Below are 17,359 nucleotides of genomic sequence, written 5' to 3'. Positions count from 1 at the left end.
CTGATTATGGTGGATGATATGTTTTAAATACTTTTGTATTCTATTGGCCAATGTCTTATTAAGTATATTTGCATTTATGTTCATTAGAGATAGCGGTCTGTAGTTTTCTATTCCTTTGGGATCCTTGCCCTGTTTCGATATTAGTTATCCTGGCTTCGTAAAATGAGTTTGGGAGTTTGCCATCCTTTTCTGCAGTCTGAAATAATTTGTGGAAGATCAATGTCAGCTTTTCCCTGTGTGCTTGGTAGAATTCTGTGAAGCCGTCTGCTCCAGGAGCTTTTTTTTCTTGGTTGCTTCTTGATTTTAACCGTATCTATTTCTTCTTTTGCTATGGGTCTGTTGAAGTTCTTGACTTGGATAATTAGGGAAGAATTTGTCCATGTGTTCCACGTTGTTGAATTCTTTAGAATAAAGACTTTCCTAGTACTTTGTTATTATCCTTTTAATCTCATTGGGGTCTGTTATGATTTTCCCAGTTTCACCCTTCATCCTGGCTATTCCTGTTTGCTCCTTCATTTCCTTGTTTAGATTTGCCAGCAGTCTGTCTATTCTGTTGATCCTTTCAAAGAACCAGCTTTGTGCTGCATTAATCTTTTGCATCTTTCTCTTGTCTTCTCACTGGTTTAACTCGGCACTGATTTTTATTATTTTCTTTTGCTATTGGAAGGATTCTGTTGACTGTTTTAGTTGTTGGTGGTTTTGTGATAGCATATCGGTCATAAGTCTCTCTTTTTCATATATGTACTTATTGCTATCAAGCTACCTCTGATAACTGCTTTTGCAGTATCCCATAAGTTTTGACATGTTATATTCTCATTAGTTTCTAGAACCTTACCAAACTCTTTCATCTGGGCAGTGCCCATTCATGTTGCAGAAGATTGTTATTCATCCTCCAATTGTTTGCCCTTATTTTTCTGTTAATCTTTTTATTAATCTCCAGCTTTATGGTGTGATTATCTGAGAAGGATGTCTGAGTAATCGTGTTTAAATTTACTGAGGTTTGACTTGTGATCAGCATGTGGTCTGTTTGCGAAAATGATCTATGAGCACTTGAAAATAATGAACTTTTTTGAATTTGGATGGAAAGCTCCATATATGTCTATCAGGTCCGGTTGCCTAGTTGTAGTGTTTAGTTCTGTGTTCTCCTTGCTGAGCTTCTTTGGAGTGATCTAGCTTTCTCTGATAGTGGTATATTAAAGTCACCTAATATGATTGTTGAATCTGTGATTTCTTTTTTCGTCTTTTGAATAGTTTGTAATAGATGAATTTCACTGGTCTCTAGTTAAGCACATATATATTTATCATGCTCACTGGTTCCTGATTTACTGATCCTTTGAGCAGTTACATAGTGCCCCCCCCCTCCTTGTCTCCTTTTATGGTTTGAACCTTGAGATCATTTTTGTCGGAGATTAGGATTGCAACCCCTGCTTTATTTTTAACTGAATGGCTTATTAGACACGAGCTTTACAAACATGACAAAGATTAGCGATGGAGCTGCAGGGTGTTGCGCCTTCATGGGAACCACCGATTGTGTGGTGGAACTTGTGGCCCCAATCTTGCGGCCTGCAGACGTCCGCCCTTGCATCTCTTTGTGCATGTTGACTGGCCTGGTGATCCACTGAGTGTCAGGATTTCTTTTGATAACTTTATAGAATGGGTCACTCAGGATAACTTTGAAAAAAATTTTAAGTAGAATCATAACCCTCTGTTCTCCACAGTGGCATCCAGCTTCCTCCTCAGCGGCCAATTGAAGGCTTCAAGCAAACTTCAGCTGGTTAATACCATGATGAACATGTTTGCCATAGGTTGCATCCTTGGGCCCTGGGCATTTGCAACTACCACAACCGACTCAAATCCAATAGATGACATAACCTTGCTTGACCTTGTAGCCCAGTCTGCGCACCTTATTGGGCTGGTTGGGGCGTGGCATCTGGTGCCAGTGCCAAGAGCTGGCAGTACTCCGACAGCAGACCCACAGGAGAAAGCACATCACATCGACCGCTTCTTCCTCCACAGCTCCTGGATGTACTTGTAGGCACCCATCTTGGCTTACCGCTGCCAGATGGAAAGGAAGAAGCCTTTCTCCAACCCCTGCTTTTTTCAAGTTGTCATTTTGCCTGGTATATTTTCTGCAAGCCTTTTATTCTTAGTCTATTTTTGTCTTGCAGGCAATAGATTGATGGGTTGGTTATGTTTTCTGAGGTTGTCTGCTAGCCTTTTAATTTTAATGTATGAATTGAGTCCATTGACATTCATAGGTATGATCAGAGTCATCTCATGCCTTTTGTGTTGGGTGTTTTCCTGTCTTCCTTCATATCAGTGTGCTGTGTTTGTGTGTGTGGCTTCATTGTTGTCCTCTTTTCTCTCTGAGGACATGTTATCTTGGTAATTGTTATCAGCATGTTGGCTTCTGGATGGAGTTGGGCTATATGATGGTCGACTGTTTGTGCTTGGTGGATGCTGGTCTTCTGACCATAGGATCTTCCATAGGGTTGGGTTTCTCACAGCATATTCTTTTGAGTTTTTCCTTGTCCTGAAAAGACCCTTATCTCTCCTGACTTACTAGATCATTTCAAAGGGTAGAGGATTCTTGGGCAGGTGTTTTTTTTTTCTTTTAGCTTTCAGAAGCTGTAACTCCACTTTCTCCTCCTCTTCCTGGTTTTTGCTAATAGGTCTGAGCTTACTCTTTCCTGAGGACCATTGTATGCGACCACCTTTCTTTCTCTTGATGCTCTTAATATTTTCTTTTTCCTTGAAGTCGGGTAATTTAACTGTTATGTCTTGGTGAGTTTTTCTTGGGGTTTAGTTTCATTGGTGTCCTCTCTGCTTCCTGTATGAGTGTCTGATTCTCATTCATTAACATGGGGAAGTTTAATTTGTTTCCAGATATTCCCTCGCTAATTTAGCTGCCCTCTATTATTGTGTCCTTATTCTGTGTTGCTTCCTTCATCTCCTGTATTACTCCAAACATCCTTCTGAAAATTTCTATTTGTGACAGATCTGATTCTTAAGAGCATCTTTAACTCTGCTTCTGGGTTTTGTCTTGTTTTCTTGTTGAGAACATGTTGTGGTATGTTGCTCTTTATGTGACATTTTAGAATTGGGTGCCATGTTTCTGGGAGACCAAGGGACCCTGAGTTCTCTGTGTTACTGGTAAGTGTTTTCAAGGGCTTCCTGTGGCCACCTATGGTGGTGGGTGAGACTGCTGTGTAGGCAGGGTGCTGCATCAACTCAGTGGCCAATGGGGGTAGGGGACCTCAGACTGCGGTGATGCTGTTAACTGTATGTATTCCCCTGAGCTGAGTTGGTCTGGGCTGTCAGACCATGATTTACAGCTTTTTTGGTTTTTTTAAAAGCACCTAATAGAAGACAATGGTGGGGGAAGCCTCACTGCCACTAGAGAGGGTACTGAGCGAAGGTGAGAACAACCCCATTGCCACTGGTGCAGGTGCCGGGGGAAAGCCTCCACAGGGTGAAGATGCTGGGCACCAGTGGGAACAGTTGTTACTGCCGCAAGTGGGACAAGCTGCTGTTGTGGTTTGTGGGAAGAGAGGTGCTGCTGCTGCTGCAGGGTTAAGGGGGAGAAAGCTGTCAGGCAATGTTGGGGAGAGCTGCCACAGCTACAGGTGATTAAAATAACTGCAGGCAGGGTTTAGCCACTGCCACTGGGACCACGGGTGGGTGGTGGGAGGGACCTGCTTTGCAACACGACCTGCCCACCGTGTGGGGAGGAGTGAGCATCTCACAGTGGAGAGTGCTACAGGTGGACCGTCACCACGTGGGGTCAAGCTGAAGTAGTGAGGAACTCAGTATGACTTGACTAGCTCCGGTTGCAACGATAAAGCTGAGGGAGCCAATCGGCAGGTGGTGACCGCATTAGAGTCTGAGGTAGTGTGGCCAGCGTGGGCCAGGAAGCCCCATGGACCAGGTCGCGGATCCCCTATATTCCGGAGCGAGGCTATATGTGGGGGAAGGATGCATTATAGACTGAGCATGTACTACTCTTCACTGCTCCACATGGGCTAAAAGAGGCTGGGGCACCACTGTGCCAGGAAAAGCCGGTGGCTCTGCGCTGCATGGGTCGGGAAAGGCTGGAATGGCACTTCACTGCACGGTCATGGATGTAGAAAAGGCTGCTGGTGGTGCTTCACGTGGGCTGGCAGAAGCTGGCAGCCCTGCGCTAGGCAGGCTGGGAGAGGCTAGGCAGTACTGAGCCACACCAGGGAAGTGCCCAGCCCCACATGCTCGGTGAGACCCAGCTGCCTCGGGTGGGGGTGGGGTGTGTGTCAGGCAATGTCGCGGAGTGCCCCCACAGCTGCAGGTGACCAAACTTACTGTAGGTGGACTGCAGGTTCGCCCCAAGGATGGGTGGACAGAGGGACCAGAGCTTGGCAGCGGACTGCCACCACGTGGAGAAAGGGGAACTGCGGGAGAAGCTCCCCTAGGACAGTGCTACAGCTGCTGTGTGGTAATACAGCCGCAGTGGGGGGACTCAGTAGGGTTGCCAGCTCCTGGCTTGGCAACCAGGCCAGGGTGAAGCAGGGCAATTGGTGCGTGGTGACTGCAGGAGCATCGTGAAGCAGCACAGTGGGCCAGGGAATCCCTGGAATCAGGTCGCAGATCTCCGATGATCTTGAGAGAGAGATGTGGAGGAAGGTCGCGTCCTGGATGGAGCAAGCACTCCAGGTTGTAATGGGGTTCTTTTTACTTACCAGAATCCTCCCACTCGTCCTCCTGGACACCAGGGTGACTGATCACCAGAGAGCTCCTAGTATGGGCTGTTTACCTGTGTGCCATCTTGCTAGTCATCCTTCTTATATCTTCTTAAGTATTTTTCTGAATTTTCATACTCTCTCAGTCTAATTGTCAAGACCACACTATTTTAATTATTGCTTTTCTTTGCAATGCTTAGTTATTTTTTAGGGAAATCTCTGTTCATCACGTTAGCTTGTTACATGTTTCCATCATTTATTCAACCAGTGAAAGTTTTGACTATCTTGCTAAGTTCCATAGAACAAATTTCTATTGAAATTTTATTGAATGTATGATATTGTTAGATCTCTCTCATGGGGAAATACCTCAGACCTTGGCTAAATGCAAGAAAGAATTCACTTAGAAGCCTGGATTGTGATCCAAGTGAGTTTTATGGAAGATGGAAGTTTCAGGTTTACACAGGCCCTTCACCCCTGCACAGCCTGCTGAGAAGCTGCTTGAGAAATGAAAAAGTCAAGCAGTGGGCATGGTTGATGGTACTGGTCGACCCCATTGGCTGAATTAAATTCACCTGACCCAGATGGGTCAGTCCAGGTATAATGCCCACCCAGGTGTACCACCCCTTCCTGGCCAAAGCTCGAACCTCTGGACATGCATATGGACACCCCAGTCCCTATGCTAGCTACCTAACAGTATGATTCTCAGTCTTCCCAATCAAAGGGTTATACTTTTCTGAGTATAGATTCTAAACATTTCCTGTTTATTCTTAGTCAATTTTTTATTGCTGTTGTAATGATTTTTCAATTATATCTTACTGATAATTATTGACATAGATCAAGGCTCTATTTTTGTGCTTTGTATTTAGTAATTGTTTTATTTTTTTCTTTGAAAATTGCAAAGTGGACTAACATTTCATGCAGCACTTTTAATATATTTCTTCCAGAGTAAATATATCATGTTAAAGCCCTAATATTAATCTAGGTTATATTTTTAGTTTGCAATTAATCACTTACACTACACATAATTAGGGTTATATAATTGATTTGAAGTTTAGGTATATGTAAATATAATTAAAAAACTAAAAGTTACTTTAGAAAATGAATTAAAATTACGTTTTCCCTCTTACCCTCCTCGCAAGGGATTATTCTAAAAATAATCTGTCTTGAAATAATTTTTTTTCTCTTTCAGGAAGTGGTTCTGAAAGATGGAAGAATTGAAAGACTAAAGTTGGAACTTGAAAGGAAAGATGCTGAAATCCAGAAGTTAAAAAATGTGATCACTCAGTGGGAGGTCTGTATTTATTTACTGTTGCAAAATAAATCATGCTGTTTATTTTCCTATGTGTAACATTGATAATTTTTGTTTTTGAACTATGACTAATGATAAAAAAGTTAATACTATTTTTCACCAGAAACCTCCATATTATGTCTATTATTCTTAGTTCCTCTATTAGGCTTTTTAACAAGTCACTTAACCATCTGTATTTGTTGGGGTACAGTCACCAACAGTCAGACAGATCTTAGAAACAACTTTGAGATTGCTGAAAATAAGACTGACCGATGGACAGTGGGGCACCGGGGCTCTTTGTACCTATGTCAGGACCAAGAGAGTGAATGTGTTTTCCAGTGGGTATATATAATGAGATTTACAGAATTTTCAAAATGCATACAGGTTGTACAGTGAACATATAACATAATCATTGGGTAATATCATAAGTGAGTAACAACTAAAAAAGCAATGAAGTGAGTCATCATCTTAACTTAGTGCTAGTTTATCGTGAATGCCCCTGAGACCTCCCCAAGGGAACAACCTATGACCCTTATCAGAAGAGGATGTCAGAATAGAGTTTGCTCCATTTGTGGTGGGTTCAGTTGTAGAAACTGATTGTTTTTGATCTACAGATAAGTGACTAACTAGACACAAGAATGATTCATTTTTTATGGTTGTTCCATTTTGACAATTCCTTTTTGGAGGGTTATTGGAAGAACTGTGTTCAGTCATGAGAATGTATTACGATTTATTTATAGCTCATAACTGTAAGGGTCTTCCCCCACCAGAGTTGGATTTCAGACCCATAATTATGAGCATAGAGGAAGTAGTTTGCTGCATTACATTCTCATCCAGTCCCTCAGTTTACCACATAAAGTGTTTTCTGTTTTTTGATTAATCTTTGTCCAAGTTTCAGTCCTGATGATTCATTCTTACATTTCCCTGTCTCCTGCATTCATGCCTTTAAGGATCATCTCTATTAAAACCATTTCAGACTGCACCATTTCAGACTGCTTCTTGCCACTATGCTTGCCTTAGTTTTTGTTGAGTAATTACCATGTGCTTAACACAGAATATAAAGATTAATTAGCACAACCGCTCGTAGTCTTCACAAGGAAGAAAAATAGACATATAATTCGTTTCAGCACAAGGTTAGCTTTTTAATCAAGATTTGACAGAATATTCCAGAAGAACAGACTGTTTTTGAAGTTTTTTTTCTAGGTAGAGAGAATAACATACACAAAAGTATAGATGCTTGAATGGTCATCATGAAACGGTGAGAAATAAAATGTTGCTGAAATTTAGGGTAAAGGAAAATTGTAGAGGAGAGTTTTGAAATGTTAGTTGGTGTCAGATTTTAAAGGATTTGGACTTTAGACAAAAGATGACAATAGAGGTCTTGAGAAGGGAAGTGACAAGAGAATTGGGGCAGATAATGATACATGTAGCTGAGGCCTAGAGTTAAAGTTTTATAAAATAATAGGTATTAAGTGTAAGAAGAGGAGCACATATTTGAACTGGGGTATTGGAACTAATGGATTTCTTTTTTAAAAAATAATGTTCTTGGGGGTTCAGTAATGTCAAGCACATTTGTACATTTATTGCCATCATTCCTTTATTTTTAAAATTATTTTAATGGGTGCCCCTATCACAATTCATATATACATCCATTTTGTCAATCACATATGTTGTCATCATTCTTTTCAAAACATTTTTTTTTCTATTTGAGCCCTTGGTATTAGCTCCTCGTCGCCCCATGAATTAGCTCCTTATTCCCCCCCATGAACTCTTGGTAAAGGATAAACTATTATTATTTTCATATCTGACACTGTATGCTATTTCCCTTCACCCAGGTTTCTGTTGTTCGTCACCTTGTGGTTGGGGGTTATACATCGATCATTGTTATTGGTTACTGTTCTACACTCACCTTCCCCCTGCACCTTATGGTATCGCTATTACCATTATTCTTCCTGAGGGGTTTATCTGCCTTGGATTCCCTGTGTCGAGAGCTCTTATCAGTACCAGTGTACTTGATCTGGTCTAGCTGGAAAGGTAGAAATGGGATAGAGTAATGTTTATGTTTTGTTGGTGCTATACTGCACTGTGACTGGCTTGTCCCTTCCTTGTGACCTTTCTGTGAGGGGATGTCCTGATACCTGATCCCATCAGCACCTCATGATCAACAGGCTGGTGTGCTTCTTCCTTGGGGGCTTTGTTTCTTCTCATCTAGATGGCCACTTATTTATCTTCAGACCTTTAAGACCCAGATGCATTATCTTTTGATTGCTGGGCACCATCAGATTTCTTTACCACATTTACTTATGTACCCATTTTGTCTTCAGCAGTTGTGTCAGAGAAGGTGAGCATCACAGAATGACAGGTTATTAGAACAAAGTGTTCTTGCATTGAGGGAGTATTTGAGTAGAGGCCCAGTGTCCGCCTGCTACCTTAATACTTAACATATGAATGTATATACATATATATTTTTCCTTATTGTTATATGTAAATAGATTTACATATATACATGCCTATATTTATACCTCTATAAATGTCCTTTGCCTCCTAGTCTTTTCCTTTATTTCCTTTCATTTACCTCTTTTCCCACTATCATGTTCGACCTACATTCGGCTTTGAGTAATTCCTCTTGGGTACATTGCACTTTATCAAACCCCACCAGGTTTTCTATGCCTTTGCTATCCATTTTAGATCACTTGTTCCCTTGTCCCTGGGTTTGTTGGCTGCCCCTTCCTTTCCCCCACATCCCCCTCTTCCAGGTCTGGCTCCGCCCCCTAAACCGTCAATCCCATTGTTTTCTTCTCTGCATTGTTTATCCTGCCTATCTTACATAGATAGACATGAAAAATTAAAAAACTAAAAGCGCCTATAATAGTTCCAGGTCTGTCTATTTACCTATGAATGTTTTCTGATTGAATCTAATGACTAGGTGTCAAGCGCTACCTGTGAAGTTGATTTTAGGGATTCCATTCCCTGGGGACTTCATTTCGGTTCTCCCCTTGCTGCTTTATTGCACTCCGTTTGTATTTCACCCTAGTGTGTTTGGGGTGTGTGTGTGTGTCCAAGCATAATTCCTGAACTGTGTCTCCAGTGTTGTCCCCATAAGCACTATGGGTCAGTGAGGGGACACCATGGAACTAAAGGATTTCTTGTTGAATATGTTGAGTTTTAAATGGCTGTAGTAGTTGCAGATGTAGATGTTCAGGATACAGCTGGACATAGTGGAGTCATGTGCATTTAACTTAATTGCCTTTATATACTCTTTTTCAGGCAATTAAAAATACTAATAAGGGTATTATAAGTTTCATATATGCCCATATATTGTGTGATATTAATATTTTGTATGTTTATTTTCTTTTAGATACATATACCATCTAATAATACATTTATCAACTAGAATTTTATATGTTTATGTTCTTGTAGATACATTTACCATCGATCTAGAACTATACTAACATTTATGGTTACAAAAGAATTTTTATATAGTATACTCTTATCCATAATTAATACAAGGAATTTTTCTAGGGTAATTTTTCTCCTTTGTAATTTTTGTTTTGTATAGTTTTAGACCATAAGGCTTGCATAAGAGGAGCCTCCATGTACACTGATCTGGACCTTGGACAAAATGCTAGAGATAGTTTGGTGAACTATTATAATAGAGTGAAGCCCCTAGACTAGAAGTTTCCGGGTAAACATAGTTGGAGCTGATTGTCTACATTTATCCTTGTCATATTCAAATGCTTCCATCTGACTAGTCTTCCTCCTGCATTTCTAAACTTCTCAGAATTATTGATATTTATTATTCTATATACTTTTGTGCAGTGTCACTATAATTCAATAAATTTTTATATAATAACAATTTAATAGGCAAAGTACTACTTAGTAAAAGTCCATATTGAACTTAAATACATTTCAATTTGTTTTACAAAAGAGATTTTTGAATCTCCTAGCTCCTGTTAACATTTTTGTATATTTTGAGAGAAGAAATTGCATATTTCCTTACATTGATCTGTTTTCTTTGGGCTCTTATTTTTCTTTGATGGATTAAATGAATTGTTTTATCTAGTAATGTATTAAATCACTGTAATTCAGAATGTGTTACAAGACTCAATGGATGGTATAGGGGAAATTTTCCGTAGAATATGGACCTTAATGTAGAAACACAATCCTTGTTTACAAATGTATAATTGTGTCACTTATGTAGTGAGAAGCCAAATAATTTGAAAAATAAGTAGAAAAAGACTTGAAAGATATTTCAGTAAACTACTTTATATCAGTTAGAGAATTACCATAAAATAGTGAATGAAATATGAAATTAGAAGCAAACTTGTATTAACTGAGAAGGTATACAACTATGCTATACAGGCCAGTATAGCTACTTCATGTGCCCATGTCTAACGTTAAATAAAAATCAAAATACACAAGCACTTGATAGATTTAAAGTATTTATTTACATGTCAGATAATGGCACCTATAGCACATTATAGTACAGTGCTGTTGTACTTTCTTTTTTTATCCCCCCCTCATTTTCTTATTTTGAATTATGCAGTAATTTATTGGAAGAATGAAAAAGTCTCTTGAGGAAGGTTTAATATTACTCTTATTTTTCTCCCAGCTGTATCCGTTCTTTGACTTTCAATCACATGATATTCTCACTACCACCAAATCAGTTCCAACTCATAGTGACCTTGTGGGTTTCTGAGATTGTAACTCTTAATGGGAGTAGAAAGCCACCTCTTTCTACTTGTATGAGAGATTTAATTAAATTACTTAGAAGGTCTGACTACATTTTTACTCTATTCTTTTCTATTTTAATTAATTGAGCAAGCCTAGAATTTATTTCTCTATTAATTAATAATTATCAATCATTTGCTTTCCAAAAATTAAACCTTTTTTTTTTTGTTAGGCAAAGTATAAAGAAGTAAAGGCAAGAAATGCACAGTTATTGAAAATGCTTCAGGAGGGCGAAAGTAAGTGATTTTAGAATTTAAAGGTTTATCTTAAATAATATTTTTTAATTGTTTTAAGATTATGACTTGCCAACTCTTCAAAAATGGATTTCCAAAGAAATAAACTGGATTGTTGTTGATCATTTTTTGTGTCATATAACCTAAGGACTATTCAAGTAAGGGATTCCCTTGGAATGTCAATTCTTATAATTGGCTGGACTTCATTAGAGGGAAAATAAAACATTTGCTTAGGATTCTGCTTCTTAATGGTTAGGGGAGAGGGCCAGTCATCACATTTCTTTACATTTCTCTTCCCACCTTCAGACTTCTGCTGCCACTCTAAATTATTTACAGTAGGTCACCAGCAGGAAACCAAGGATATCAATTCAAAATTATTAGCAGTACTAAATAAGATTAAAAGTGTGCGTGTTCTATGGAAACAACCAAACCAGCTGCTGTTAAGTCCATTTGAATTCATGATGTCAAAGTAGATCTGTATACTATACTGTTTTCAGTGTTTAAATTTTTGGAATTAGATTGCCATTCCTTTCCTCTGAAGTACCTTTGGATAGACTCAAGCTTCAAATCATTTGGTTTGCAGCAGAACACATTAAATGAACCACTCAGATATTCCATGAAATTCCTCAAAGTCAGTTGCATTCCTGAATATATGTGTGTGGGGTACGGTGAGTGGGTGTGTTTATATACATGTACATATACAGCAGTAACACTTAACTTGAAAGTTCTCTGAAAATTTTTCATTCACAACATAAAAGGAAATTTATATTAATTTAATTTAAATAAGAGATTTATGCAAATGTCATTGTAAACTATAACAAACACAGAGAAAGACATAAGTGAGAAAGGGCTTCTGAAGAGACATGTTAAAAGTATTAATAAATGTTAATGAAATTCCAAATATTGTTTCCTGTGAGTATTATGTAGCTTTTAAAAATTTCAAAACTCACTTTGAAGAGTAAGTTAAACAAAACACCAAAACAGTTTGCAAATTTTTAAATTCTAGAAATGGAATTGTCCAAGATATAATTTTTATTATGAAACACATTATCAAGAACAGTATGATTCAAAACCAGGAATTATGGTCACTTGAATGTATATTTTTGAGTAGATTGAAATTATTTGGTAACTTTTAACATTTTAGCTTTCATAATGTAGATAATCAATTCTAAAGCAGCATATCATTATACACATCACTGCATTGTGCAAAAATCATACAAAGCTACAGGTTGATAGGGAAAATGAGGTTAGGTGTACAACACTTAAAAACTTAAAAATTCTAAGAGACCGTACAAGTTATATAATCAAGTATGAACAACATATATTTGGTATACAGAGTAAAAAAATAATAATTCTGTTGGACTTACAGAATGCTCCCTCCAACAATTTAGAGAAAAAACATTCTACATTGAAGAATTTTGCATTATTTAAGATTCATGAACGTATTCAGAATGTTTCCCTATGTGAGATTTCTTTATGAAAAAATGTTTTTCTTTAATGTAGATGGAAAATTAATTTTTAATCTATCTTATCTGTACCATGAGTATTTTAAAGTCACCAAGCCAAAAAACTACAAATTCTTTGCCATAGAGTTGATGCCAACTCATCGCGACTCTATAAGTCAGGTAGAACTGCCCTTTGAGTTTCCAAGATTTTAACTCTTGATGGTAGTAGAAAGCACTGACTTTTTCCGTGGAGCCCACTGGTGTTTTTGAACTGCTCAGTGTTTGTATCTCAGTCCAACTCGTAACCACTGTGCCATCAGGGATCAGAAAATATAAAATTTCCAAGTAAAACTGCAGTGAATAGTAATAATGATAAGAATTTACCTGGCAGAGATACTAAGAGTAAAGCAGTACATTTGTTAAGTGTGAAGGTAGTAAAACTTTGTTGTGATTGATAAGAATTTACCTGGCAGAAATACTAAGAAAGAGTAAAGCAGTACATTTGTTAAGTGTGAAGGTAGTAAAACTTTGTTGTGATTGCACTGCTATGCTTTGCTTTCCTAAAAGTATTTGAATGACTAGAAAGATGGTTACCGTGCTGCTTTTCCTTTTTGTCAGTGAAAGATAAAGCAGAAATACTTCTTCAAGTTGATGAATCCCAGAGTATCAAGAACGAGCTAACCCTGCAGGTAAGGAAACTAGGGGGGTTTTCTTAAAGCATTCATTGGTTCTGAGTTAGTTACTTTGAACAAAACTACAGCTCACCAGCACTGAAGGAAAGTAGTATAAATTCTCATACTGTCTTTATGTTAGAGCAGTTATGAGAGATTCTGTATATGTCTGTATAATATATGTATGTCGTGCAGAATGGGAAGATCAGGATATCTTTTGCCTAACAAGGTCTCTAAGAAAGAGATGACAGGGCAGAGAGAACTTGTCCTTTTCTACAGACTTAATTTTCTTTCTTCCATGTCCTTCGTCTATCTTCTCTTTTTTTAAGAATAGTGGGCTTGTTCTAGCTGTACAGATGTGTAGTAAATCTAATTGAAATTATGGGGATTTTTACCTCGTAGGATAAATTTTTTAAAACCCCATCATTGTGAATAACTATTCAGAATTAAGCTACTTGCCTAAATAGACTTTTTTTTTCTCACTGAATATTTGGTTATAGGTTACATCCCTTCATGCTGCATTAGAACAAGAAAGATCTAAAGTGAAAGTTTTACAAGCAGAATTAGCCAAATATCAGGTATGCCCTTTTAATTTGAAGTAATTTCATCATAAATAATACACTTGGAATACTCTCTGAGAAGCAAATGCACTGGTTGATTCTTAGGCCATAATTTATTCAGTAAATATACTAATCATTTTGTTACTATTAGGTTGAAGATAAGTTCTATTTTAGAAAATGTTAAGGTTAGTCTAGATATTGGTATAGATAACAATACTTAAAATAATTCAGGACAATATTTGTATCATACTAAGGAGCTTCAAAAAATTCATGGAAATAATAAAATATTCCACGAACTTTTTGAAGCCCCTTCATACATGCCATGGAATCAAACCAAGAGAAGACACACAATGATATTTGATACGTTGATAACTGTAACTGATTGCTTGGATGTCTCCTATATATGTCTCCATTGTATTTGAGTCTTTTCCCATTTTTAATTAAGTAATATGTGGGGTGACATTATGCAACTGTTTGAATATTCTTTCCCGACAACTTTATCCAACATTGTATGATCTTTTTATCAGTTTTCACTTTGGTGGTTTCTAAATTATGATTGTCTGATTCTGTCATTTCTTCACAAAATGCATTCAGCATTTATTTCTTAATCAAGTTATAAAAGATAACAGTGCTTTGTTTCCATGTATAAATACATTGCAACATACATATTTACTTATATATATAAATAATTTAAAGTCCTATGAATTGTATAAATTAATGTAGGATAACAGTAAAAAAGTTTGAAAGCTTAGGATAAGGATAGTTTAGCCCTACCTTTGTAGCTTAAGAAGAGCCCTGGTGGTGTGGTGATTATACATTGGACTACAATCTGAAAGGTCTGCAGTTTAAAACCACCATCTGGCCTTCAGGATGGGCTTTCTATGGCCATAAACAGTGACAGTCTCAGACATCAAAAGGGACACTTGTATCCCAAAAGGGTCACTGTGAGCTGGCATCAAAAGGGTCACTGTGAGCAGTGAGTTTAGTTTTTGGGTTTTTTTGGGGGGGGGGGTTTTGTAGTTAGTTCAGGGATCGTTTGCTAGCCCTTAGGAGCGTTTTCCAGTCCAGTCTGTTGGGGCACCACGCCCTGGCCCCAAAGTCCACTTTCAGCATTCCCTGGGGACCTTGCCACTCCATTCCCTTGCTGTTCCACTGCACTCCCCCAGTGATTTGCCTCGGTGTGGTGGGATCAGGTCAGGTGCATTTCCCACACTGTGTCTCCGGTGCAGTCCCCTGTATCGCCCTTAGTCACTGAGGGGCATCATGTCTCATAGTGGGGCCAGCCATGTTGTTCTCTCTGTGGACTGGCTGCTCTACTCAGGAACATCATCCTCACGGCCTGGTGAGCCAGACTGTGCTCCACTCTCTCCTCCTGCCCCTTCATCTGCTTCCGTGTGCTCTGATCAGATATGTCCATCTCCCGGAGCTGCAGAGTCAATGTCGTCCTTTGGAACAAATTCTTTTCGGGGGAGGGGCAGGAATCCACTTAATTTGTGGTGCTGGGGCCAGCCTCCCAGAGTTTTTGGTTTTTTAACCTTAAATATCAGGAGCCCTTGTGGCATAGTGGGCTACAAGTTGGGTTACTAGCTAAAAGGTTTTTTTTTAAGCCTTATCAGATTAGTCCCAAAAGAGGAGGGGTCCTTTAGCTTGAAAGGCTTTGTAAAGGATTTTTCCGTTTGGGTTTGGTTTTTTGCTCTAATTCTAGTTGAGAAGCAAAGTGTTTGAGGTTTTATAATGGTTTTACTATATAAAACAAGCATCTTTGTTTTTGTAAATGAGTTATCTTCTTTAAAAAATTGTGAATTTATTTTTTCGTGATCTATGTGTGTGTGTGATTATACATTTCAAGTTCCACATAACCTGTTATCAAACTTGTTTGTTCCTGGATAAATCCTGGTTAAACTTGTTCTAGTGATCAGGAATGAATAACAACAGTAGTCTTTGTTTATATAAGAAGATTGGTATAAAAATGTTTTTGCCACTAGCACAACAACTAGACAGGAAAAGTATGAAAGAAATAAGGAAACCTGACACTATTATCAAAAGACTCTAGCTGCCTGTGTGCCCGTGATACAGCCACCCTTTTATGAAATGCACTTCCACATACAAGTATTTCCCAAACATGACTGATGAGCAGAATCACCTGAGGACCTTTTGAACCACAGCTTCTTTAGACCACTTCTAATAATATCTTAATTAAGTAGGTCTTGGAAAAACTGTAGAAATCAGAATTTTAAAAATACTGCTACTTAGGTGATTCGCAGGATGATTATGTTTTATTATCAATGGAGGGAGGGCTATACACTATACTAAAATACATCAAACCATTATGGTTAATTTTCAGATAGAGGTACTTATTAATGTTAATTTTCACATTTCTACAGTGCTTTAAAAATCAGAACAAGAGAATAATTATGTTAAATAACTCATTGAAAATATTCCTCGTCTTTTAAGTTGCTGGTTTTTTGTCCTTGACTCATTATATGCCATAGATGAAGTTTCATAAGGAGCAAATAAATATTTTTTATCCCACTGAACAATGTGAAATCTATAACCTGCAAGCCAGTGATGAAAAAAATAATTTCTAATGATGTCTGATATAAACAAGACTAAATAAAACTTTAATAATAAATTGAATTATAGGTGGTAAAGTAAATTACCAAATTTGCTGATCATATGGAACAAATTATTGTATTGTTCACTTCGGTATGATTAAAAATTTTATGTTTTAACAAGTCTGGGACAGTCAAAATGAGCTCTGAAATATGTGATCTTGACATTTCAAGTATATGTAACTATATTATACTTTAAAGATGTGTAAAAATAACCATGTACAAATAATTTTGTGGTATGCACTCTTAATTTTGCAGCAGACTTTTAAAAATTCCTTATACCCCAAAGTACCTTTTGTCTTAGATATTCTTAATATGAAAATGATCCCCATTGGCATTTGCTTAATAATTTGCTTTATTTTTCTTTACAGGGTGGCAGAAAAGGGAAAAGAAACTCTGAATCTGACCAGTGTAGGTGATTACATTAGCCTTTGAAGTCAGTACAAAAATGAAAGCTTTCAGGGGTTCAGAAAAAATGTAAATATTTGATGCTGTGCAACTGCTGAACTATGCAGTCTTTGTTGAAGAAACTAAAAATGACTCGCTCACTAACCGTCTATACATTTATGTTCTTTTGTTTTAAATTGAGAAGAGAATTCCAGAAGAATCCAGTGATTACTGTTTACTGTCCATACTTATCACTTTAGTTTTTCATCCATCAATAAAATGTACTATTCCACGAATATGTTTGATTTTTCTTAAGTTTCAGAAAAATGTAGCAAAGATAATGATTTGCTTATAATGCAATCAGTTAATTGGATCATTTCGGTTTACTGAATATTTACTTAGCACTTTTCTTCATGCTAAATTATAGGAATACAAGATGAGTCAAATATAATATAATGCACAGGGGAAACAAAAGGTAGGAACTGATAAAGAGCAAAAAGGAACTGCTATACATATAGGGCATGCCATCACATTGTTTGGAAATTGAGACTACTTTAATGCAGTAGATTTTAGAGGATAGATGTTACCATAAGTTTGTTGAGAGACATTCTAGGAAAATAGAACAAAGTCTTGACTTTGTATATAAAACAATCTTTATATAGAATAATCTGGCTTGAGGACAGTAACAGGACACTGGGAACTGTGTGAGGAAAGGATAAC

The 17,359-nt window shown here is 37.6% G+C and overlaps 1 protein-coding gene and 1 pseudogene across 2 annotated transcripts in view; one reads left to right on the top strand and one right to left on the bottom strand.

Annotated features, from left to right (window-relative positions):
• GKAP1 (G kinase anchoring protein 1) overlaps positions 1-16,926 on the top strand; it is a 91,299-nt gene extending 74,373 nt beyond the window's left edge. For both annotated transcript variants that reach the window (XM_075550717.1, XM_075550716.1), the window contains 5 exons: positions 5,902-6,003; positions 10,904-10,967; positions 13,028-13,098; positions 13,581-13,658; positions 16,624-16,926. In XM_075550717.1, coding sequence (XP_075406832.1) covers positions 5,902-6,003; positions 10,904-10,967; positions 13,028-13,098; positions 13,581-13,658; positions 16,624-16,671 — 363 coding nt within the window. In that variant the 3' untranslated portion in view covers positions 16,672-16,926. The remainder of the gene's footprint in view (positions 1-5,901; positions 6,004-10,903; positions 10,968-13,027; positions 13,099-13,580; positions 13,659-16,623) is intronic.
• LOC142448899 (large ribosomal subunit protein eL15-like) lies at positions 1,483-2,043 on the bottom strand (annotated as a pseudogene).
• Positions 16,927-17,359: the final 433 nt, after the last annotated feature.

Source organism: Tenrec ecaudatus, chromosome 5, assembly GCF_050624435.1.
Source record: "Tenrec ecaudatus isolate mTenEca1 chromosome 5, mTenEca1.hap1, whole genome shotgun sequence".
Lineage (NCBI taxonomy): Eukaryota > Metazoa > Chordata > Mammalia > Afrosoricida > Tenrecidae > Tenrec > Tenrec ecaudatus.
Note: the sequence above shows the minus strand (reverse complement) of the source record. Positions and strands in the feature narration are given on the sequence as shown.